Source organism: Babylonia areolata, chromosome 22 (genome assembly GCF_041734735.1).
Source record: "Babylonia areolata isolate BAREFJ2019XMU chromosome 22, ASM4173473v1, whole genome shotgun sequence".
In the NCBI taxonomy this organism is placed as follows: domain Eukaryota; kingdom Metazoa; phylum Mollusca; class Gastropoda; order Neogastropoda; family Buccinidae; genus Babylonia; species Babylonia areolata.
In genome coordinates this window covers 32,453,763-32,480,446 of record NC_134897.1, presented here as the reverse complement: position 1 = coordinate 32,480,446, position 26,684 = coordinate 32,453,763, and the positions used below count along the sequence as shown (strand labels likewise).

At 39.7% G+C, this 26,684-nt stretch overlaps 1 protein-coding gene across 2 annotated transcripts in view; it reads right to left on the bottom strand.

The window, feature by feature from the left end:
* Nucleotides 1-25,770, bottom strand: part of LOC143297272 (alpha-2-macroglobulin-like protein 1) — an 83,487-nt gene extending 57,717 nt beyond the window's left edge. The window contains exons 1-12 of one of the 2 annotated variants that reach the window (XM_076609525.1): nt 25,608-25,770; nt 21,007-21,227; nt 17,325-17,492; nt 15,252-15,304; nt 14,073-14,142; nt 8,240-8,353; nt 7,060-7,144; nt 5,851-5,950; nt 4,548-4,662; nt 4,054-4,169; nt 3,050-3,226; nt 692-910 (exon numbers count right to left, since the gene is read on the bottom strand). In XM_076609525.1, the coding sequence (XP_076465640.1) occupies nt 692-910; nt 3,050-3,226; nt 4,054-4,169; nt 4,548-4,662; nt 5,851-5,950; nt 7,060-7,144; nt 8,240-8,353; nt 14,073-14,142; nt 15,252-15,304; nt 17,325-17,492; nt 21,007-21,227; nt 25,608-25,687 (1,518 nt within the window). In that variant the 5' untranslated portion in view covers nt 25,688-25,770. The remainder of the gene's footprint in view (nt 1-691; nt 911-3,049; nt 3,227-4,053; nt 4,170-4,547; nt 4,663-5,850; nt 5,951-7,059; nt 7,145-8,239; nt 8,354-14,072; nt 14,143-15,251; nt 15,305-17,324; nt 17,493-21,006; nt 21,228-25,607) is intronic. The other variant, XM_076609523.1, reaches the window with a different exon arrangement.
* Between the last annotated feature and the right edge of the window lie 914 nt (nt 25,771-26,684).

Genomic DNA, 26,684 nt, shown 5'->3' with positions numbered 1-26,684 from the left:
ATCATATAAGCTTCAGCCCACAGATATATAATTAACCTGATACTGTGACTGCAAACCTTTGTAAGATAAATACCAGCTGATTACTGAAAAAGGAATTAGACTAATAACTGAGACAAGACTTCTTCTTAATAAAATAATGCAAGATGGGCATTAACCACTGATAAACTGGATTGATTCCATTTATACACTGGATAGATTTCTTTCTTGATTCTGACCTGATAGTGAAACCTGCTGTAAGGGTTCAACAGACTGAACCTGAGAGGAAATCTTAATGTAAAAGTGAACAGTAACTGATTAGTCAAAAAATACTTCATTTTCCTGACAGTAACATTAGACATAAGATTACTGATTAAAACCTTATGCAAGAACAACATTACCAATACAAATATTTGAATTTTTTTCGGTTCCTTTCTGACTTGTTTTTTTTTTTGTTTTTTTTCTTACATTTTTACAACTGAACCTAACTTCAAAGTTCAGCACACTGATGTACCATTCACCTGACACTAAATATTTCATGAAAAATTAACACCACCTGACTGACACAAGATCGACATTAGCTAATCTAGACACGGGGGCTTGAAAAAAATGAAAAAAAGAAAAAAAAATAATAAAATGAAATCAAATTCACTGCTACAAAAAACGCCAACAAGAACAATTACAAACTGATGGGAGTTTGGTCTTCCTTTAGTACCTGATAGTGAAACCTGACGTAGGGCTTCAGCCCAGTGTGTGTGAAGGGCACGTTCAGCTGCAGGGTGGTGCCACACTTGATGGTATCCCGGCGGGCAGGGATCTGTATGTAGCTCAGGGAGGGAGAGAACCACTGGCGGAAGCTGCCATGTGCGCGGGGCGTGTACAGGCGACGGTTGTGGGGAACCTGCTCGTCCTCCTTGAAGTTCACCGCTTCTGCCTGAAACCCCCAAGGTATTGTGTCATGTACACAGTGAGAGTGTGAGTGAGCGTGTGAGTGTGTGTGTGTGTGTGTGGGTGGGTAGGTGTTGTGAGAGTGTATGTGTGTTCAAAGTATTATGTTCATGTTGTGTGAAAGTGTGTGCGTTTGTGTGTGTGTATTTGAGTGTGTGTGTGTGTGTGAGCGGGGAGAGAGAGAGAGAGAAAGAGACACAGAGAGAGAGAGAGCGTGCATGTGTCTGTGCATCTGTGTGAGTGTAAGAGCGAGTCTGTGAGTGTAAGAAAGAGTCTGTGAGTGTGCGAGTGAGAATGAGAAAGAGAAAAAGAGTGTGTCTGTGCGCCTGTGCGCCCGTGTTTGTGCATGTATGTATGGGAATTTGTTGTTTTCCTCTTTGTGGCATGGTGAAGTGATGGTGAGTTTTCAGCCAATATCGGTGTATGCAGCCAATGTAATGAGCACCACTTATAACCAGTGGTGTTTTCTTGCTTGTGCTTTACCTTTATTTTTTTTCTAAAATGAAAAACCTCAGCTAGTTTCTAGACGACTGAATAACTCAAAACATTGTTGAAAGATTTTTCAAACAATGTAACCTCTACAGTGCCCCATGACGTATACATATATGTCATGAAAGATGCGTCCCTATTTGCCCCATGATGTATGTAAACGTTAGCATCATTTCAGGATTTTTCACAGATCTGTTTTAAGTTGATGTGTTCCAGTAGCCACCAGTCAGAAAGCTCAATACGCCTACAATAACTATCCAAAAGTAGCAACAGCCTATCATGCTTTGTGTGATAATTTCTGGATGTTATTGTCAATAACCCCCTCAGGATGCTTTCAAAATGGCAGAAGATGAACCACAACCTTACCCTGGTGGCTTCAAACAGCAGTGTGTAACAACAACAAAAATAGAGATTTCGCCATTCAAGATGTTGCAGAAGCTTTTCAAGTTACTAACATAAATGCATTGAGGGCCAGATGTGGCAAAATCTTGTTGGATGGTTCGCTTAGCATGACTGAAAGTTAGAATGATGATTTGCAGAGAGGAGGGAGGGTGGAGATACGTTTACAGCTAGATGTAGCCAGCAAAGGAGAGAAGGTGGAACAGGAGGTTGAGAATTGCTCTGTGGCTGACCAAGCAGGGAGTGAGAGAGAGATTGATATGATAAAGGGGGTGAACAGTTTCATGCAAATCGTGAATTACATGTACAGCATGGTTTTAGAAAAGCATGCTCGCATTGATCAAACAGCTTGTGAACAGTGCTCACCCCCCTTACCCCCTACACTGAGGGCCAACTGGGACAACGTTAACCTTTTTGATACGGTCTGAAAGTAATTATGAAGTGAGAGGGCTTGGCACAGGCAGGAGCTGCAATAACAGGACATGTTGATTGAACTTCTAACAATCAGAATTTGATTGTCTGTTCATTTCCTTTCAGAAAAGTATGGGTTATGTATACTTTCTTGCAGTAGTTTACATGCTTGAATTTTTTGTTAATCATTACCCTCCACAAACTTAAGCCGCCTGAGAAATAGGAATAACAAGTCAAAATAATGCTTGGCACTGAAGAGGTTAACATCTGGATGGAATATTGATTTTCAATTTTCATTTTTCAAGCTATTAATGCAGCACATAAGCCTGAAACAGCTCCTCATAAGATCAATGATAGGCCAGTGGAAGACTATTGGCAGGGTAAATAAACAAAACCATCATACACGTTAAATGACGCATGTCTGTCCGACTGTGCATGCATGTCTGAAATATGATCAAGTGACACAGGAAATGAATAATGAGCGATCAATGGCAGCCGTCAGTCAGCTCTACCCAAGTAGGCAGCCTGTTGTGTAAACGACCCGGAGTTTCTGAAGCGCCTAGAGCTTGGTCTCCAACCGAGGATAGGCAGTAGAAAGTATCCATATCATTCATCATATGCAGCCTACTGAATTTATATCACCTCTTGATTCTTACAATCTTTTTCACCAAAAACACACCTGGTTTTATGAAAGGGTTCATAACTTTTTATGAAGACTGTAAAAGTCTGCATCTTTCTGCTGATTCCTGCCAATAGATAGAGAACATTAACCCCCATAGCAGTGGCCAAGCAGCAAAACACAAAAGACAAACAAACAGCGACTCACAGAGAGGGAGATGCTGGTGGTGTTGTCCCAGAATCCACGGCAAAGGCTGTAGTCAGCCTCCCCCATCTCATTGGTGGTGAACAGCTTGTCCATGTAAACGCCGCTCTTGTAGTCGGAGGCAGTTATTTTGACAGGTTCATTCACCGCCGGAGCCCCGTCAAGCTTGGACACTTTCACCTGGAACAAATGAAATCATCAGTTTTCAAGTCTTCCTCAATACATTTGTGTGTGTGTGTGTGTGTGTGTGTGTGTGTGTGTGTGTGTGTGTGTGTGTGTGTCTGTGTGTGTGTGTGTGTGTGTGCGTGTGTCTGAGTGCTTGCATGCAAGTGAGTTAGTGGTGTATGAATATGTCTGTGTGTGTGTGAGTGTGAGTGTGCAAGTAAGCATACAAGGAAGTGAACTAGGATACCAGAATGCATCTGAATGCCTATGTGTGCTTAAAGGCAGATCTCAGTCAGCTCTACCCAGGTAGGCAGCCTGTTGTACAAATGACTCCATGTTTGTAAAGTGATTTAAAACTTGGTCTCTAACTGTGGATAGGCGCTGTGTAAGTGTAATAATGATAATAATAGTAGTAGACATATATCAAAAGTCTCCATGCCAGTTACAATCAGTAATGTAATTTCCTGAGCCATTCAAGAGCTGCATCATGTTTATACTTTGGGACAGGATGGGATGAGAGGAGTTGGGAGCGGGAAGGAGAGAGAGTGTATGTGTGTTGAGAGAAAGAGTGTGTGAGAGCAACTGTATGTACATCTATGAAAGTACATTAGATGTACTGGTGTGAGTCTCAGTGAGCGAGACTGAGTAAGATTGAATGTGAAGAGAAAGAGTGTGTGAGAGCAACTGTATGTACCTCTATGAAAGTACATTAGATGTACTGGTGCGAGTCTCAGTGAGCAAGACAGTAAGATTGAATGTGAAGAACAATCCAGAACTTTTTCCCTCAAAGCTGTAAGAGTTCACACAGCCATGAGACAAAACATCCACACACAAAGGCTCACCCTTCCAAAAACAGGCATGCCAGGTTTGAAGTAGCCGTTGGAGTCATCCAAGAACTCCATCTTGAGAGCCTCGTAAGATACCGATGGTCCAGAAGCTGAGCCATTCACCTGCACACCTGGAACAGGTAATCAGAAATCTGTGACTCAGAACTGACACGCTGGTTGTACTTTGTTTCCCCCCATATGAAACGTTTCCCCTGCCCCTTGTCACTTGTTTCTATACTGTAAGAAGCACAGAAATGTGCAGGCAGGCAGGCAGGCAGGCACAAACACACACACACACACACACGCACACACACACAAATTGTGAACACACTGGGGTAAATAATAAACACCAATGGATGGAAACTTCATTTCACTCGAGTCAAAGGTAATTTTTTTTTTTTTTTTAAACCTTTACAAAATAACAGTGAAACAGAACACACGCACAAAGGCACATCACTGATGCTCAGACTTGCATAATACCACCACTAGGTACAGACCAACGAACCTACCTGTGCCCATTTCTGTCACAGATGCATCAATGTTGAAGCTGTTGCCACCGTAGTGGTACCTATCGTTGCTCAGCAGTTCAGAGGCGTTGAAGGAGAAATCATGACATCCATTGATCTGTGCAAAAAATGCAGAACAGAACTGGTTGGAAAGGGTTGGATGTTGAGGAAAATGGAAACTGAACAGTACTGTGCTGTAGTGTACTGTATGGCATAGCATGGATATGTTGCACTGTACAGATCGGCCCTGCAGTGCACAACTGTGGTACATCATACCATCTCTTGTTAAACTGTGCTGTGTTGCACAGAGCACTACACTGCGTTTAGTCTGACATATACTGAACTGAATGAAATGGATGTTACTGAGCAGACATGGCAGGAGTTCTGTTTATGTGAAAAGTTCTGGCCGTTGACTAATCTTCTTGGTTTACAAGCACAACTGACTGGAGATTTTTCTTATTAGTTTTTTGGTTTTTTTAAACATATTTTTTATGGGAGTTGAGGGATAGGGCATGTTGAAGCATGGCAGAAGGGTAAGGGATGAGCGACACAAAGGAATATTCTACAGTTCTGCAATTTTCATGGAGTTTTCTGCATCATATTTTTTTAGGAACAATTACTCATTTATACAAACAAAATCAATAATATACATGTAATCTCTCTCCTCATCCAAGCCTCCTCTCCTTTCCCCTTGGAAAGGACAAGGACCTATATCATTAATGTCAGGAGAGCAAAGTGGATGGCCTTGGTTCAAACTCCTATAAAAACACACAACAAATTGTGCCATTGGTCCAAACAATCATTAGCAAAACAGTTACCTATATGCCATTAAAATGATACAGTGGCTATGCCAACATGGTACTGAGCGATATCTTTACCTACCCCCCCAACTTTAATCAGGTTTTTTTTTCCTAAGATATTTTAATTGTTTATTCCAAAAAACACTGAACAGTGGGTGAAGCACCTGCACTGAGATGGCAACCGTACAGAACTGTTTGTGTGGGCACAAAAGCAAAGAATGTATGTATGTATGCACAACAGCAGAGAATGTGAGCATGTATGTGTATGTGTATGAATGTTTGTGAGAGTGCATGTACGTGTCCATGCAAATACCTACACCTCTCACATGCATACACTTATAAATGCCACAGCATTTTATATTACTCAAAAAGAAATGGCATTAAAGTGAATAATGAACGCACACACACACACACACATGCCCCTGTCCTTTTATGCCTTTCTTTTCTCCTTCTTACTGTCCTAGTATTCTATTTTTCCACCCTACACATCCATACCATACACTTACCTCTGTCTGTCGGAGGGCACAAGGAATTCCAAAACTTCCATACCCTCTTGGGCAAATCTGCAAGTGCAGAAACGCTTGTACTGGCTTCCCGTATGTGTACCTGAAATAAACCAGAAATCCTCAGAACACAGAGTTTTTACCTTAAACAGTACAAAACTTCAAAAAGTGTCTTTTTTTTTCTTCTTTTATCTCACATTTAAAGCCCAAACTTTAAAAAATGACTTTTGTATCCAAATAATTGATTAACTTGGCATGTACTGAACAAATCCACAATAACATCTCAAAGAAGCTAAAATGTGTGTTCTTCAAGCTGATGTCCACTCAGACTGAGTAACAGATTGAATTTGAAGCAGCATACATCTATTAATACAAAGATGGACTTATTGCAGAGTTGGCAGACAAACAAGCTCCATGTCTCTGTGTATATGTAGTTGTATATCATTATTCTACCAATTCTCTTGAATGATTTTCTTATTCTCCCTCAGCCATCACAACAAACTCTTAGTCTCAGATATGCCAGCCCCTGCCAAGTGTTTGTAGGAACAATCAGGAAATCGGGAACATTTTGAATTTGGTAGGAACACTCAGACGTTTGGTGAAACTTCTGTTCCCGCCACTGCTTCTTAAAAGCTGACACATCTGTGGCACTGTGTCGCTTCCCTGGTCTTTGTTCGTCTCGTTTCTAACAATAGGAATCCATGGCAGACTTTTGTTTCGAGCTTCTTGTTCCTTCCTTGCACTTCAAAGCTTAATCCACCAGGCACAGACGCTGTTTGACCGAGATGCAACTTGATTCAACCATGTTCTCTCTTGTTGGGACAAACGATTAAGCTGGTTGGTCCACTCAATGCTGTTTCAATGTTAACACATGTGACTAGCTGAGCATCATCACATGAGACCAAGGTTAGTAGTGACTGCCCTGGCCTCACGATCGATAGGTCTAGAGCGTCTGGGTAATGTTACAACAGGAAAGTATGTGACCATATTATGTAGTTGAAAATGAACTCATCGGAACAATTTTGACATTGGCATGACATCAGAACAAACTGAGATCGAGCATAACAAAATACGGCAAAATCATAATAGTCGGCATCTCTGTAGTCTTTACCAGAATTAACAGAATAAAATAAAATACAATAAAACACACCAAAAAAATAAACAAAAAACAATTATGATTTTTTTTTTAAAGTTGTCCTGGAGTACACTCACTTAGCACAAACAGTCCCATCATAGGTTGCTGAGGTGACCAGGAAATAGGCTGGAGGCTTCACCGTCACCTCGAATCGGGGCAGCACTGAAAACACAACACATACACTTCAACTGTTGAAGACAGACAGGGGGAGCCAGAGGCCAAGACACAGAATCAAAACAGGGAAACTTACATAGGAAGCAGACAGACAAACAGACAATGACAGACCCATCAGAGGAGGGGACTGGAAGAAACAGAGAAGTTAGGTAATAGCACCATGAACGGATAAACAAACGTGGTTTCAGGTCAATATACAAAAAAACATATACATCCCTTACAACCTCAGCCTCTCTCTTCTTCTCTCTATTTTACTTCATCTCTCTCCCTCCCTTCCTATCTTTACTCTCTCCCTCCCCCCCTCTCTCTCTTTCTCTCTCTCCCTCCCTCTCTCTTCCTTTCTCCTCCATCTCTCTCTCCCTTTCTCTCAGTCAAATATTTATAACAATAAATCATCTAACATTCTCCAAGAAAATTAACTGATTGTTAGGTATTTGAGGATTCTTATTCTTTGTTAAATTTTCTAATGAAAAGTGGGATGTGGGATAGAATCCAGCTTGCCTTCAAGCCTCCTAATGAATATATGTCAAACCATCACCTTGGCAGAGGTAACAAATGACCAGTTTCAAGTTAAGAAATCAAATCACATTGTTTATAGCCCATCCGACTACATGGGCCCAAAAGCTCAAACCTATCAATTATTTTTTTAAAGAGTTTTAAGGCAAGAACAAATGACCCAGAATCAACATAAATAAATGAATGGCAGCAATCAGCAGAAACAGGTAGTTGCAGATGGATATAAGGATCAGCAGAGACAAAGACTGAGTCAAGAAAAAAAAACCCAAAGTGAAGAAGATAGAGCTGGCAAGGTAGTCTTTTTTTTCTTTTTTTTTTTGGAATTCAATAAAATGTTTTTGTAAGTTAAAAGAAATATATGATCAAACTGACATTTACACAGGCACAGGATACCATGAGACTTACCATACTCTTCCACTTTAGATGCAAGTAAAGAAATTTGCGTTTAAATGCAGTGCTGAGAAAGATACACAGGCACAGGAGACTTACCATACTCTTCCGCTTTAGATGTACATAAAGAAATACACGTTTAAACGTAGTGCAGAGAAAGATGCACAGGAGACTTACCATACTCTTCCACTTTAAATCTCTGTGTGGTCATGGCCCCCTCCACTGTGACCTCAATGGTCCACATGCCCAGCTTGGCTTCACTGATCAGCTGAAAGTCCAGACTGGCCATCCCTGGGGAAAAACAGAGCACTCTTGTCAATACATATCCCTATGGAAAAAACACAGCTAGCACACTGCTAATGTACATCCCTGGGAAAAAACACAGCTATCACACTTTTAATGCACATCACTCAGAAAAAAACCCATAGCCAGCACAATGTTAATACATATCCCTGGAGAAAAGCACAGTTAGCACATTACTAATACATACCCCTGAGGGAAAACACAGCTAGCACACTGTGTGTGTGTGTGTGTGTGTGTGTGTGTATCCACAATATGTGCACTCTGGCACATCCCTGGGGAAAAAAAACACACTGTCAATACACATCCATGGAAAAAAAACAGCTAGCACGCTGTTGATACACATCCAAGGATAAAAACACAGAACATTGTCTGTACACATCCCTGGAAAAACACAGCATACTGTCAATAAACGTCCTTGGGGGAAAACACTGCTAGCACACACTGTCAATACACGCCCCTGGGGAAAAACACAGCTAGCACACTGTCAACACATGTCCCTGGGGAAAAACACAGCTAGCACAGTATAAATACACATCCCTGGGGAAAAACACAACACACTGTCAATACACATCCCTGGGGAAAAACACAACACGTTGTCAATACACATCCCTGGGAAAAAAACACAACACACTGTCAATACACATCCCTAGAGAAAAACACAGCACACTGTCAATACTGATCCCTGGGGGGAAAAAAACACAGCACACTGTCAATACAGATCCCTGGGGAAAAACACAACACAGTGTCAGTACACATCCCTGAGAAAAAACACAACACTATCAATACACATCCCTGGGGAAAAACACAACACACTGTCAATACACAACCCTGGGAAAAAACAACACACTGTCAATACACATCCCTGGAGGAAAACACAACACATTGTCAATACACATCCCTGGGGAAAAACACAACACATTGTCAATACAGATCCCTGGAGAAAAACACAACACACTGTCAATACACATCCCTGAGGAAAAACAACACACTGTCAATACACATCCCTGGAGAAAAAGGCATCACACTGTCAATACACATCCCTGGGGAAAAACACAACACACTGTCAATACACATCCCTGGGGAAAAACACAACACACTGTCAATACACATCCCTGGGGAAACACAGCACACTGAAAATACCCATCCCTGGGAAAAAATACAACACACTGTCAATACACATCCCTGGGAAAAACACAGCCCACTGAAAATACACATCCCTGGAGAAACGCACAGCACACTGTCAATACATATCCCTGGAAAAAAAAATACTGCAGGCTGTCAATACACATCCCTGGGGAAAAACACAGCTAGTACACTGTCAATACACATTCCAGGGGAAAACACAGCTGGCACTTGTCAATGCACATCATGGGGGAAAAATACAGCACACTGTCCATACACGCCTCGGGGTAAACACAGACTACACTCTGTCAATACATATCCCTGGGGAATAACACAGCATACTGCCAATACACATCCCCAGGAGGTGGGGGGACACAACACATTTTTAATGTACATTCCTGTGTGTCAATAGCCATCCCTGGAGAAAAACACAGCACACTGTCAATCAGGTGGTTGTCATTAAATTATTTATCAATTATAGCACTGACTATTATCATCAAAATATAATAAACGAAACACTGCAGAAAGGTACACACACTGTCACCATTAAAACAAACTAAATGAAACTTTGCAGAAATGCACACACACTTAGGATGATTATACTGGGAAAGAAACAGACACAGATTTTTGATAAATGTGACCCTCCATCACGGAATGAATCGCTTTGCACCTGACCAACTTTCTCGATAGCGGCGATTTTAGGCGGGTGGGGGTCAGGTTGTCGATTTTCAGATTTTGACTTCATCGTAAACTTTAGGCTTTCTTTTATCTCATATTGAAGTATCTAGGCATAATTGTGTCTCCTTTTGCCTTAAAAGTGTGCTTAAAATGCCTAACCCATCATTCTGATCGCCTATGACTTCGCAAAAATCGATCAACTTTGACAAGCTTGCCCTCCCTCATCTCTTGGAATCGACCGGTCGAATCATACATCGTTTTAAAGGTCAAGTCCGTCTCTTTCAATCTATGTCCTTCTCATTGGTTGATTTTTTTAACTACGAGCGAATCGTCGCTTTCAAAATAAGGATACACTACGTAAACAATGCGTCACTATGAAGGAAAATCCCCTCTGTCATTGGCCGAGAGAGGCCACGTGACGAAACCAGCCATTCAGCACGCTAGCTCAAATAAACATGGTCGCAGGGTTCGGAAGCACGCTTTTCAAGAGTGACTTGGTGATTTCCTGACAAGATACACTTGCGTTGCACACATTTTGCCATTCAGTGAAGACGACATTTGTGAGTTTCTAACCCAGTACTTCATTGATGGAACTGACCATTCCAACTAGGCTGATGGTCATGAAATCGATCTCAGTGAACACGAAGGAGACGCTGATTTCAAAAGCAGACGACGCAGGGTTGTCGTTCAGCTTTCATCAACAATAATATTAATTTTGATGTTGATGACGAATCAACATTTGCACTAGATACAGAAAGGCTGGAAGCCTTCGCCTGTAATTGCCGAAATCACACGCACCAGGTGCCATCAGTGTTGTGACTGACATGGAAACAAGTGAAACTGACTTGCTGCACTAAAGTGATAGAACTGTGTTTCTCACAGCTCACACAAGGAATATGCAAGCAAAGTGACTGGGGGACTGGATATAGCTGAAGTGTCTGAAGGTAAGCATTCTTAGTTTACCCACATTGACAAATACTGAAATGTAATGATGATATAATCAATTGAGAATAATTTATTTAACAATGATTGACTCAAGACTGATTTATTGTCTTACATTGGAACAGAAATTCACGGTTTGACATGTCGAATAAAAATGATTAAAAGAATAAAGTGAATCTGAGGAAATTAACAGAATGTAAATTAAAAGAAGATCACACACACACACACACACACACACACACACACAATGTGTGACACAGTGTGTATACATGTCACACACACACACACACACACACACACAATGTGTGTCACACAGTGAGTCACATACTCAGACAATATCACACACACACACACACACACACTGTCCCTTCACAGTTTAACCATTATATGTAACTGAGCAAGGAGAGGTACAGGGGCATGACATTATGAACAGTTTTCAGTTTCACAGAATTTGCTTCAATGGATATTTTATGTGAATGTGTGTCAGGTTGGTGTGTGTGTGTGTGTGTGTGTGTGTGTGTGTGTGTGTGTGGTGTGTGTGTGTGTGTGTGTGTGTGTGTGTGTGTGTGTGTGTGTGTGTGTGTGTGTGTTTCTGTGTGTGTTGTTTTGAGGTAAATAAATACAGAGTTGTGTCAACAGTAAATACTAACAGTATTACTAATAGTTCAATTTCTTTTTCAGCCCTGAAAGATATGATGGTATTTTATATGCCTGCCTGTACACCAGTGAATAATTCTGAGATCACTGCTGGCAAGTCATGTCATCAGAAGGAGAGGCAACACCACCACACTAACCACACTGTCAACTAAAGAACTGTCTGCTGGTGAACTGTCTATGAGTGAGTGAGTCAACTGTTAATGTACTATGATTTATAGTATAAATTTACCATGAAGTGTGCAAACTTAGTTGTTGTTTTTTTTACAAACTTTGTATAGATGTACATGTATGGAATTGTAAACTTTTGCACAGACATTTACATAAATGATATAAGTGTGCATGTGCTTGACATGCCACTATGCATAAAGTAACTTAATGGATTGCAGCATGTCATGCACATGCACACTGATATGCACACTGATACTCATAGTGATACAGCATTAATAATCACTATTTCATACTTCTATTATCAGTAAACTGCTTTGTCGGATTATATTATGATATATATATATATATATATATATATATATATATATAGATATAGATATATATATATATATGTGTGTATTCTTTTTTTTATTTTCTGATAAAATACATAGAACTAGAAGTAAAGCATTTTGTAAAGTCCTGTGTAAAGAATGAAAGCTGTGATGTAAATGTACAAAACTGAAATTACTGTTGATATTTAATCTAACATTATTAGCATTAATGAATAAACTGTCGAACATATAGAAAATAATTCAAAACAAAGAAAATGAAAAGAGATAAAGAAGTATTACATAACAAACTGTTTCAGGATAAACCATGCGTTTTTGGAACATACTGACACCACCGGTGGAGAAAAAAGAGTGGAGGAGGAAGCTTCAACATCAACACCATCCACCCTGATGACTAACACTTTGTACCACAAGAATTGATTACCTGTGGCACATATCTGCACTTTTTTTCTTCTTTTTTTTTTAGCAGATTGAGTGTTTGTTTGATGAAGTTGTGTGTCTTTATTGTGTGAAGTATGGGTTTGACAAGTAGGTTTTCTTTGCAGATGAAGTGTTTGAAGTGTTCATTTGGATTATGAAGTGTATTTCATTTGATGCTATGCTGGGATAAAACACACATGAACTTGTACCTTTTGTATGAGCAGTTTTGTTGTGTGGATCTTTTTTGTTATTCTGTTGTGCTTGTTGTATGGATTATGGTAATATCACAGGCACACTAAGCCAGTGAGCACATTGAATTACAACAATTACATGATTCGGCATCATGCTTTAGCATTTTTTACCTTTAATCTGGCATAAATTTTAGTACACATACTATACAAAGCAAAAGTTTCATAGTAACTGGACCACAAACAACATCACAACAAAACTAATCTTAAAACTGGAAGGTTTTTAGTCATGTTGAGCTGATTAAAAAGTAAGTATACAAACACTTCAGTTGCAATTCTTTCCAAAAAAATAAGAAAATTCTTATTTGAATAAAATCAAATACACTCAATATTTTTCTTTCAAACTTTGTGCAATTGTGGATATTGCCACTAAGTATGTGTGTGCCAAATTTCATGAACATATCTTGCTTAGAAGTATGTGGTTGCTATGAACATGTTCCAAAACTTTTCGGCCTTGATTTCTCAGTTCGTTACTTTCGCGACTTTAGAACTTCAAATCACAATAACTTTTCACAGAATCATCTGATTTACAAACTTTTTTTTTTCTCTGTAAAGGTCATTTATTGCAGATTTATGATATGCCAATAACTAAAAATCGACCTCTGGTGCAAAGCGACTCATTTCGTGGTGGAGGGTCACAAATGGGGAAATTGGAGAAGGGATGAAGCAGAGAATCAGATGTTATGTGAAGGAGATAATGAGGAAGAGAATAACCACATGACATTTGCAGTGCTGCTGATGAAATGGCTCACACAGCACTGGCTCAAGCGAAAAAAACAAAACAAGAAACTAACAGCAAACTGACCCTGTGAATGGGACAAGGGTTTTTTCAAAATATGTAATTTGTTAGTCAACTGAAAACATTTACAGCTGTTGATGTGTGTGACGATGCAAACTGATAATCATGGTGCTTGAAGAAACGGGACAAGATCATTTCTGAATTACAAATACAAACGCAACGTGCCTCACTGAAGGTTCACTAACAGCATAGTGTGACCATGATTCTACCTTGATTGTGTGACAACAGAATTAGAGTTCCATGCCCCACCATCCATACTATGATTGATCAGTGCCAGAGAGCAGCTGAATAGTACTAAGTGTACCATGGGAAAAATTAAATGATAGAATCAGTAACATACTTACCTCTAGAATCTATTTCAGCAAACTTTTTCACTTTGAAGTCGTTCGGGTCTTTAATCAACACACTTTCAATCTGAAAAAGACAAGGCAACTGTGCAAGAAGTCTCAAAACAGAAGTAGAGAGTTGAACACTGCAATAAAGGTTGTGCTCATAATGCATTTACATGTGCCTTTGCGTACATGTGGTATGCTGAGGTGTGCAGAGTGTGTGGTGTGGTTGTGGGGTGTGGTGTGGTGTGTGTGTCTGTCTGTCTGTGGAAGTGTGTCTGTGCATGTTTGTGTGTGAATGATACATACCTCAATGGTAATGTGACAAAAACAGTTTAAGATAATAATGTACCATGAAACACTTTTTCAGATCAAGTCAATAGTTCAGCGTAACCTTAAGTTAGATCCCCCCTCTGCTTTTTATTGGATTTTTTTTATCCATTTACTTAGGTACTTATTTGTTTACTTACCTACATATTAAGTTATTTACTTATTCATAAGTTAATCATTCAAAAGCGAGTCTGCATAAGTTACACATACCCTTGCCTTGATTTCTGTGTTGTTTGATGATTAACACATTCACAGAACTCTTGATCCCTACCCCTACAAAGTTCTGATCCTAAAACAATGTAAATAAATCTAAAATGAAAGAAGGTTCCATACTGACAGTGTTCAACAGCTTAATCCCTTCACTGCAGTGTGGATTTAAGTGCATGTCAAAAAACACTCTTAGTGCTACTATTGTGTCGATGTGAACTGTACATCCAAATACCATTCGCTTTCTGTTTCACTTAGCATAGCAAAATAGTTGTTTGCTCGGCAAGATTCCACTCCCTTGATCTTTCTCTGTGTGAAAGTGTGGGTGTGTGTGTATGTGTGTGTGTGTGTGTGTGTGTGTGTGTGTGTGTGTGTGTGTGTGTGTCTCGTTTAGAATATTTGAAAATAACTGAATTCTTCAAATTTGTTTCAGCATTTCCAAAGAAAAAGAATTTCTTTAAGTTAACTACAGACACACGCATATCTATAAACACAGACTCAAACAAGATTATAACATAAACTTGCAATATTTACACATGCAAGCCAAAAATAAATGCACATAAAGGGAGCAAAGCAGATAAATGTAAACAATCTTAAGAAGTAAAATCAGTAAAACATATATAACCCCCTGCCGAAAAATAAATCTGTGAAACTTACCTTCCCGACTCTTGAGCGTAAATTCCTTGTCATTGTCAGAATCCGGAATTTCACTGAAAACAGGCATGACAAAAAATCAGTTGGGGAGTTCCAAAAGCTCTTGGATATACTAACATACATTTGAGCTTGAACAAAAATGCTTCAGGGGAGAAAGAAAAAAACAGGAGTGAAAGCACTTTCCTCAAATAATATAAAATCGTAAAACATCCATAAAGTTATCCAGCAAACCCACATAGTGCGAGTCACTTCTGCCAGATGATGCACCATCTGTGAATGTTGCATAACTGACAATCCATGTTATCTGGATAACATTAATTTTCACCAACTGTGCCTCACTTGTTTTAAGACCAACTTTACTAACATGTCATGCGTGCATGCTCCTGCTTGTGTTATTATTTGACTGGGAAACAAACTGTACTGAAAGAGATAACTTCAGTTGTTGGCAGTATTTGTAGTTATAGTTGTAGCCGGGTTGGCTTTTACAATCTTCGTTGGACCAGCTTTGCAGACAACTTTTGTGACTCGCCGAAGGTTACTAAGGAAGTCGGTAAATCGATCACAAGTTATCTCCCTTTACAGGGAACCGTATGATTTTTCATCAATTTGTTAAATCATAAACACTTCCTAATAGATGACATTATAGTTTTTATGTTATTGGACTTCAGAAAGATCATACTTCTTAGCTGTAAAGATATAATTAGGCCAGATAGCCTATAACTTTTAAATTAATATTCATGTGAATGAATTTTGGCGCGATCAAAATACCTTCGTTTTCTATAGATCAGTATAGCTGCTATGGAATTTAGATTGTGCATTAAGATGTAAATGATTAAGCTTTCTTCTCGTGTACTGCTTTCAGTGCACACATAAGTCATTGGCATGCGATGGTACGAAATGTCTGACAGCATTTTGGCCCCACAAAACTATCTCTTCTTCAAGCCATTGGAATTCGTCAGTGCCGATTTGAGCAAAATATGTTTTTACAATACCTAGACATTTTTATAGCGTGTCTTGCAGATGTTTGCATTTCTGTTATCAATCTGATTCATATCATACATATATAGTTGTGTTGTAGTTGGTTTAAACGAAGTATTTCATTGTCGATCACAAGTGCCAAAAGCACCGCCAAGCGGTGCTGACGCGGGAGCTGTCCGTTGTGTTTTCTCTTGAATTTTGACATCAAAAATCTTTACTCTAGAAGCAGATTCTATAGATGATTTTTATATAGTTGGAAATTCAGGATTTTCAGTTACTTGACTGTTACAATTATATTACATACCGTGACGTATTAATTGTTGTACAGAAATGATACATGAACTCGTTAAAAGCTCATTCATTATGTGACTCTTTTTGTTCAGTTTTTAACTACATTATTTTTGTAGAAAATGGTTTAGCTTAAGAAAATGCTCTTTTGTAGTTTTGTGTGATATGTAATATGTCTATGTTAGTTCCCCGCGCCAAAAGTCAGACGCCGCTAAATCTGGTCAAACAAACACAAGCTTGGCGCCTCAAGGCTCGCAGAGGGCCAGTTTCGTGAGTCGCTTCATGGCGCTGGCTTTGCAGTTCAGTGGAACTGAAATATATAAGGAGTGAGCGAGTGCCAGACAAATTCAGAACTCTCCTGGGTCTGGAAGAATGAAAAAATAAAAGAAGAAAACCAGCGCAGCGCACTGCCTTCCTGAGTCTACCTTACCTGGCTGCAGCTCTCTTCTGCTAACACCTTCTACCTGTCTTCACCTTCACAAACACCACTTTACCACCCCATCACATAGTGTAAACTGACTGCTAGTAAAATATAATCACCTACCAGTTTGTAATAGCAGAATTTACCTTTTAAAAATCCAACATACCTGGATGCACTGTTTAACTTTAAGGCTTGGACAGAGCAAGTCCACAATCAGTGTGAGAGTTAGCACTATTTAAAAAAATACCCCCCTCCCCTCCAACTCCCCCCCCCCCCCAACCCTCCCTGCTCCCCAAGCACACACACACACATGCATGCAAACACACACACATACACACTTAAATTCTCCATGAGGAGTCTCAGAGAAACCTTCCTTCCTGCCAACCCACCTTTTTGACCTGGCTTGTACATGGGTTTGTCAGTCTGAACAAAGGTGATCAGGTTGTTGCCCAGCACTGTCACCTCCGATGTGGCAAAGGTGTCCGTCTCATTCTGCAGGCTCACTTCGTACCTGCCTGGCCTGCTGGGCACCTGGAAACTCTTGCACTGGCTCTGACCTGATGAAAACAAGTGTTGCGCTGTGTGAGCATCCTAGTAGCTCAGGTGTCAGTACGACAGCTGTTAGCTAACAAGGTGCAGTATCCCCCTTCTCAAGTTGGATTTATGTGTCTTACTGGACAAACATGCAATCAATCTGGTAGACATGCAAATGAAGAGTTTTTGTGGGGGTAGGGGAGTGGGGGGAGGGGGGGGGGTCAAATACTAGTCTAGTAGAAGTACAAGGCAAAGTCACCCTACCTGTTGTCCAGAGTAGGTTTAGCTTTCTGAGGTTCTGAATCACTTTCAAACAGTAACTCCATTTTTTCCCCCCTATACTCTATAGATGTAGATAGACAACAGACTGGATTTTCTTTGCAACTGGGTAACATTACAATGACTGCCATTTTAGCCAAGAGAAAGGAACAGTCTGGAGATGTGTTTCCATGTAGTGTGACCCTGGCCAAGCATGGCATGGCATAGCACATACACCAGTGAGCAATTGCACAGATATGTGCACTGGAGTCGCACTGAGCAAACAATAAATTTGCCACAGCCAGCTCATTAAACAAACTGTAAGATGCTTTGATGCCAGCCAGGGACCAGTATGGCTCAGTGATGCCACTTTAGCAAAGTTAATATGTTCACTGCTGCTGCTGCCAAACATTCAAGCAAGTCAATTTGTTATGCATGAGGCTTTGTCATTTAGTTCTGAGCAGCAACACAGCAAAATGCAAAATTAATACAGCATAAAACAAAATTATTAGATCGAACACCACAACACACCACCACACCATATTCCATTCACTGCACATATACCTGAAAAGAGAGGACCGAATCTGACACACACTCAACCCCCACTCCCAAAACAAGGCTGACAAAACTGGAACCAACCTGTATAGATTATGGTACATAGCACCACACACCACACTATTTTACCACACATTAAATCACATCCCAGGACTCACCCCCTCACACAAAAAAACCAACTGAACCAAGACCCTGGCACTTAATGTGACCGTAACTTATGGAGTCCTGCACCCAAGCACTGCTCTGGCATCAAAATTTGTCTCATTAATACAATTTTCACACTTCTACATACACATAAACCGCAAAGTAAAGGAAATAATTTCTAAAAGATTTTCGAATGTGTCCACAGGTCATTTGGAATAAAACAGTACATTTTCTGCTTTTTCCCACATCAATATGGCACGGAAGCCTGCCACGGCTGTTAAGTCCCCAGGTTTAATGATATAAGGGTTTCTGCCAATACGTCATTAAACTAAACCACATCCCAGCTTCCCCATACCACTGATTAAGTGTGTGACCCAAACCCTGAACAGCTTGACCTTAACCCATAATCATCATAATGCCGTTCACTGATTCAGCCTTTACAACCTCAGCAGGCTTCCCTGTCATAATGATGAAGAAAAACGCAGAAAATATCCTGAAAGCGACCAGTTTTTTCCTCCAAACTGACATACACTGACAAATATGGAAATACTATGGAAGGTAGATCTATCCCTTTGCAGTTAATGCCTATGTAGGAACATGAAAACTGTTTTAATGGAACAAATTTTCACACCAGAACAATGCCTAGGCTCAGTCAATTAATGGCTTTTGCTAATAGGTCATTAAACTCAACTGTAAACCACATCGCCTCATCCCCATACCGTTGATGTAAGTGTATGACCAAAGCCCCGAACAACTTGACCTTAACTTTCAGAGCTTTTGCCAGTCATTAAACTCAACTCTAAACCACATCCCAACCTCCCCATACTGTTAATAGCAGGTTTCACAGTATCTGGGACAGATAACTCTTGATTTATTTCATGTGGCATCAATCTTGCGAGTCTACTGTCAATTTTGTGTATGTTTTACAATTTGTATGTAAAAATGTGAATAAAAAACCAGACTACTTAGTATTTCTTCTAAGTGTTGCATTTTATTTGTGTGGGACATGATGAAATGTAGACGGTCATGAGAAAACACACAGACGCCTATATCCATTAGCTTAAAACTGGTCAAAGATTGTTTTTGCAAAAATCCATCAATTTTATGCCATACACACATTTAGAAAAAAAAATTGACAGAATTACACACTATCTTAGGTGATTTTCAAACCCTGTCAACAAACATTTCAAGAGGTTTTCAACTGAAGACAGATTGACACGTTTACCAGCCCAATCTTTCTCCAAAAGTCAGTCAACACTGGGTCACAAAATATGCAGTTTCCAACATATCCCAAGCACAGCAGTCATATCAACAGTCCTGAAAATGAAGTTTGAGTTGCATTCTCCAAATTCCATCGAGAAGTCCTATTCCAGAGAGATCACATTTAAAAAAAAAAAAAAGTTAGGTCCATCTCCACTTTCTCACCACCTTCACCCCACTTTCATTGTTTAATTCAAGGTTAAAAGCAATGAGCCAGATATGGTCAAGTGCTCTGCACATGCATATTCATCCATCTCCAAAGCATCCTACAGACGACTAAAACGACCTTGACAACTCACCTCCTGTGACATCCATCTAGCATCTTTGTCTTATAGCTGTGACTTATGTTTTTTTTCAGAAGATACAAAATGGCACACACTGCATTTAAAATTGTACTATCTTCCATAGCTTCACTATATTTTAAATCACTGAAAACTCAGTGTATTTTGTTGCAGTCATGATAGGCATAGACCACCAACATATGGTCGCGAGATGCCGAGACGGCCATGATGTCCATCAATTTTTCAATAATCATAATGAAGTGTTTACTATCCCTTACAAATAATGAAGTGTTTGCTATCCCTTGCAATACTTTAATCATAATTATCGATAATACATATATCCAAGATTAGAAAAAAAGTAAAAGAAAAATGCTTTTTGTTGTTGTTGTTGTGGCAGTCAAAATAAGGAAGAGCAGAAACGGATACTGAAAAGCCTGCCTGACATAAGTGTGTGACCCAAGCCCTGAACATCTTGACCTTAAGAGGTGTGGGGCACTGGTCATCATAAAACAACTCTCCCTCTAAACCACATTCCAACCTCCCCCATACCACTGATGTAAGTATGTGGCCATGGACAACTTGACCTTAAGGGCTTCTGATATGATGTGATGATAATAATTATGATATAGATTCTATTTACAGCCTACCCTCCGTCGGGGACGAAGCTCTTAGTACTTTACACAACCATCTGCACAACAGGCTGCCTACCTGGAAAGAGCCAAGTGTTTCCTGTGTCATTCATTCAATCAGGCTTCAGTCACACACACACACGAACACGTACACACACACACACGTACACAAACCTTTTTCACATGTATACATGACCTTTTTCATGTTTTTTGTTTGTTTTTCACCCTGCTATGTAGACGCCATACTCAGTTTCCAGGGGTGTGCATACTGGGTATGTTCTTGTTTCCATAACCCACCTAACACTGACATGGAATACAGGATCTTCAATTCGCATATTTGATCTTCTGCATGCGTTATACACACATTAATAAAACTAAACTGTAAACCACATCCCAGCCTCCCCCCATACCGTTGATGTAAGTGTGGGTGTAGGTGAAGATTTCCTCCTCCTCCGTCTCTGTGTGGGTCAGCTCCAAGGTAAGCGTGACATCTTTGTCCACCCCATGCAGTGTCAGGCAGTACTGCTCCTGTGCCCCTGCCTGCAGGGTCTGGGGCATGGTCAACAGGTAACCCATCTCCTCCCCACCTGCCTTTAGCGATTCAGTGACATCCGGGGGTATCAGAGTGGGCCTGTAGTAATGAACCATCAGAGTTGAGTATGTTCCAACTTCCATACATCATGATCATGTCGTAGGATGTGCAGCTATATGACGTGTAAATGTATTGTTAGTTGATTTGTATGAAATTTATCAATCTATTTTCTGAAGTTAGTTGATATGTATGAAATTTATCAATCTATTTTCTGAATGGTGTCTTTTTTCTTTCTTTCTGGTCAATGAAGAAAACATGAACATGTGAAGCACCTGCACTACCATCAATGGGAAAAAAATTAAGGAGAAAATAGAGAAATAAGAAAAAAACATAAAAAAATAATGAAATGTCAATGTGTTTCTGCACTTGTAACTGAGATTACTGAGGGATTGAAAAAAAAAAAATGAAGAAATAAATCACCAATCATATACAAAAGTAAAACTAACAAGACAGTACAATACATCCTCTGACTGCTAGAAAAAAAAAAGTCAGTCGTGATCACATTCCCAACCCTTTTTAACTCACACTATATACTCAGTGTACTGTTAAAAAAAAACAATTAAAAAAAAAAAACACCAGTCAATCATGATCACATTCCCAACCCCTTTTCACTCAACTCTCCCCTAATCAACACATACAACTGTTTCTTCCATTCACATTAATTCAGTTCTTATTATTAGTTCATCGCTGTTCACGTTTTTTGCTGTTGTTTGCTTCCTTTGCATTTTTTTTCATACTGGGATAACCAAAGGCACACAAATCTAGTTAAGGAGTGCAAGACTACAAAATGTGTCATTTCACACAGAAGGTCAATTAATCTTCTAATGAATTGCACTAATAATCTGGTATGCTTTCTCCAGCATCCACTTCCTCTTCTCACATACTGAACACAACTATTTCTAATTATAGCCAACAGAAGTTATGCAACTGTCATTCCTCTCACTGCATTCAAACATATCGGTTTCCTAAATGGTCATCCAGAATGCTGAAAGTTCACAACCCAACAGCTCCTTTTCCTCTCCTGTTCTGTCAATACTCCTAATTATACAACTCTATTTCCAGACCTGTACAGATGTTATTTATCTTAAACAGGACATAATTTCTGGCTAAAATTCATTTCCCTCCCACTCTTTCCTTTAAATGATCTCTGATAGAAAGTTCTGCAACAAAACGTGATCGTGTTCATGTATGTAATATGGTAATTCATCCCAACTGGACAGCTTGGCTATTTCTGCCCCAAGCTGAAGATTTTGAACCCTCACACAAATCTGTTTTCTGACAATAGTAATATGGCTCAACATCCATTTCATTCAAGAAAGATTTCAATTTCTGGATGTGGTTAATCATTCCTTCTCCCAGGGAGGACCACAATTTCTGGCTTCTGGTTCCTTTTGTACTTTTTGTTTCAGCCTCATCATTATTATCATTATTATTATTATTATGAGCATTTACGCCTGATCGTGCATGCACTGTGGTGCATTATGGGATTTGGCCCCACCAGAGATCTCCATTGCAGCCCATCTCAAGATGCAAATCTTCACAAGCTTCACCAGATATGGCCATTACTTTCAGCTTCGAGTTTCTGAATATCAGTATAAGTATCAGTATCAGTAGCTCAAGGAGGTGCCACTGCGTTCAGTCAAAACCATATACGCTACACATCTGCCAAGCAGATGCCCAACCAGCAGCATAAACCAACACACTTAGGCCTCGAGAAAAAAATTATTTATGTGGTACACATCCATTATAATTTACAGCCTTTAAGTTTAACTCTTTTGACTGTTTGTTCTTTCAATTGCTTCTTGTTACTGACAAAATAATTCAAGCATTTCCAACAAATTTGGTTTTCTTTTACACCTGTCTAATCTCTACTTGTTTCACTTACACTACCCCATGCACATTTTGCCTTTTTGCAATAAATAACTAAAAAGATTACTGTAGGTTATAATTTTAAAAGAAAGCAAAAAAGACTTTAAACTGTCATTTTTGGTTTCTGTCTGGTCCATACATGTGTCTATATCTATCATGCGTCTATCTGCATTATTTTTCTCTCCTTTTTCTCAATTTTTCTCTCACAGATCTATCACTTGCAAACTATTAACTTGTAATGGTATTGACCTATCATAATAACAACGATACTGACCTGTCTCTACAGCTACAAAAAGAAAATATGACTAAAGTTGTATCTTTTGACTATCACTATTCTATTGGTATGTCATTCATTAATAAATTTACTTGTTTCTCCAGAAATAAATTCATCTTCTTTTGACCTCAATTATCAAGAAATATTTATTACTTTTGTCTTAACAATCATTTATACTGATTATTGTGTTGTTCATTTAAATCTACTTGTTCATAAAGAAACACTTCTTTCTTTCTTTGCTCTATTTATCTAAAAATATACCTGTCAATTGAATTTGTTATGTCAAACTTAGTATATAAACTATCAATTTTAATCCATCAATGATGTGCATTTCAGTCTAGATATTTTGAAAGAAATTTAAACCTCACAGCTGTAATGTACCAAAAAACGAAACAAAAAAAAAACAAAAAAAGAAAAAAAGAGAGAAACTATAACCACCTCTCTGTAACTGTAGATTTCACATTTATCCAAAACTTTGGTCTTAAGACTACAGAAGTCCATGACTCCTGTGGACATTTTGTTGTTGTTGTTGTGTCTTAGATATGTCAAGTTTGTCTCCATAATGGCTTAGCTTACTACTGCCTTCTGGTGCCTATTGTCCCTGCTCAATCTACTGTCCTAATTAGAGGATCTCCAGCAATGGTCCTTGTCCCTCTAGAATGGCTTCCCTTGCCAGCAGCTAATAGGAAACAGTCCCCTTGGGAGTAAGAGGTCTCTTGACTTTAATGAGTGGTCCTCAGACAACAGAATGGATGCAGTGTGGACTGTGATCAGTGGTTGTGCTCTGTGGTTGTGCTCTGTGTGTGTGAGATGTAATTGTGAGAATGAGTGAGTGAATGAGAGTGGGAGAGAGAGAAAGAGAATTTGTGTGTGTGTGTGTGTGTGTGTGTGTGTGTGTGTGTGTGTGTGTGTGTGTGTGAGAGAGAGAGAGAGAGAGAGAGAGAGAGAGAGAGAGAGAGTGTGTGTGTGTGTGTGTGTGTGTGTGTGTGTGCATGTTTATGTGTGTTCACTATAAGGTCTGTGTGCACACATGGTGCATGTTTGCTTTCTTTTGTGAGCAAGCACGCCTTCATATGCATACATAGGTGTGTGTAGACACATGTATAGCTGTGATTGTGTGGGTGTTTGTGGGTGTAAAAGAATAATGAAACTAATTTCACATGTGACAAATACACAGAGCGTCACACATAGTTCATAATTTCTTACCATCCCTATAAAACTGCTCCAAATAATGAAACAAACAGCAACATCCAGGGCAGCAGTTTCCAAGAATTAAAACTGATTATATGCAGTTCTTTTGCTGCCATTCCTTTCTTATCTGGTATAACTTGTCAAGAAAATAATTTTATAACACAATCATTTTTAGTTTTCATTTCAGGATGATATATGCTCAGCTGGAAGGAGATAATTCCTTACCTACTGAAAATGTGAAGGTTGCCATAAAAGAGATGTATGAAAAGGACTGAGTTAAACATTTTGGTGATGATTTAAGTGGTGATCTATTCAAACATTCCAGCTGATCTCAGTGTCCTTGTGCAAATGGATACTGTACCGTATCATTCCTAAAGTATAAAAGTTTTTATTATTAGTTGTACATCATATTACTTTGTTCTTTATTTCATAACAAACTGTTGTTCTTGCTTTATTTTATTTTCAAGGGGATGGTTTTGTATACAACTTTCTTTTAGTTATAGTGCAAATTAATTCTTCGCGTTGATATTGCTGATTGAGGACTGTCGATCATCAACTGTTCTTTGTATGTGGTTTTGTACTGATCAGTCAAAATCATTCGGGAATACCAATGAAGATTGTTTTTGCCATTCTTCAAATCGTATGTCCAATACAATTAAAGTTTCCTTATCCAAGCTCTCTCAACGCAATCAACGCTAGATGCGAACGTGAATGATGCACGCAGACATGTCTTTCAGTACGGTGAGTATCACTTTATACATCTTTCAGGAAAGAAGAATTTACAAACTGGTACAAGACAAAAACCCAAAAGATTAAGTCTACGCATGACAGTCTGTTAAAGAAGTCAATTCGAGCTAACACCTTTTGTCAAAGACCTGCGCTGTACCCTCCTGCACAAGATATGCACCAAGAGGCCAAGTTGCAGGCATCTGCAAGATTATCTCCAAAAAAGTTTTTCCTTCGGTCTTGGGGAGAAGGAGATCGAATTTCATAGGTCTGTATCACGCTCAAATCTACGTAATGCTAAACCCCAAGGAGTTCTAAAAAGAAAAAAAAAAAAAACAGAAAGAACACTTGGCACTTACGATGCATTGCCGACACCACACCAAAACAAACACACGACGGCCTGTAGAAGTAAAACGTATCGCTCCATCTTCTCTAGCATCCGTGCGCACGAACCGACGATCCAATGTCGTCTGCTCCACAGTTCGCGCTACGCCGCTGAGAGCGTCACGTGGTCTGGCGCTACGCCAATAGAGGCCAACGTCAGTGTTGCTGCTGCCGCGCTGTGTGTGTGTGTGTGTGTGTGTGTCCGCTTGGGAAACAAACACTTGGAATTGGAGACAGACTCGGATATAGGCCTGCGACGGAAACAATTTACTAGTGAACGTTGACGATGTTGATAAAAATTGTAACACACTTGCCACTGTACATTCTTGTAACAGACCAAAGCAACTGTAGGGCATGGGGAGGGTGGGAGAGGGCAAGAACTGCCGGGAGAGACAACCACTCACTCCATCGTGGAAAGAGAGACAGACAGACAGACGGACAGACAGACTCGGACATAGACACAGACACAGACACACCGTGGCAGACCGGGATGAGACAGACAAAGACGGACTGAGATTGAGACAGACTGATAAAGAAAGAGACAGAGAGATAAAAAGAAAAAAGAAAAGAAAAAAAGACAGTGGCGGCTAGACATTGACAAAGAGAGAGAGCCGGAGAGACTGAGACAGACAGAGACGGAGACAGACGGGTGGGATGGGAGAGAGAGAGGGACACAGAGAGAGAGAGAGAGAGAGAGAGAGAGAGAGAAAGAGAGAAAGGGAGAGGTCACACTGACGAATACTGATGCACGTGCACACCAGCCAACATGCGCGCACATTGGTGGCATCGCTGTGTGTGTGTGTGTGTGTGTGTGCTGCAGATGTCTTGTTCACTCCTAATCTTTTATAATTACGAGCATGAATCGCTGCATCTTTTTGAGTACGCACCACGATGTTACCTACATCATCAGATTGACACAAACTTGTGATATTGGACCCCGTGCACACACTGATGTCAAGCATACAACACCGAATACTGAAACGCCCGCACTCTGCTTTGCCCCGGCACTTTTCCCACCATATTCATGTGTGTGTGTGTGTGTGTGTGTGTGT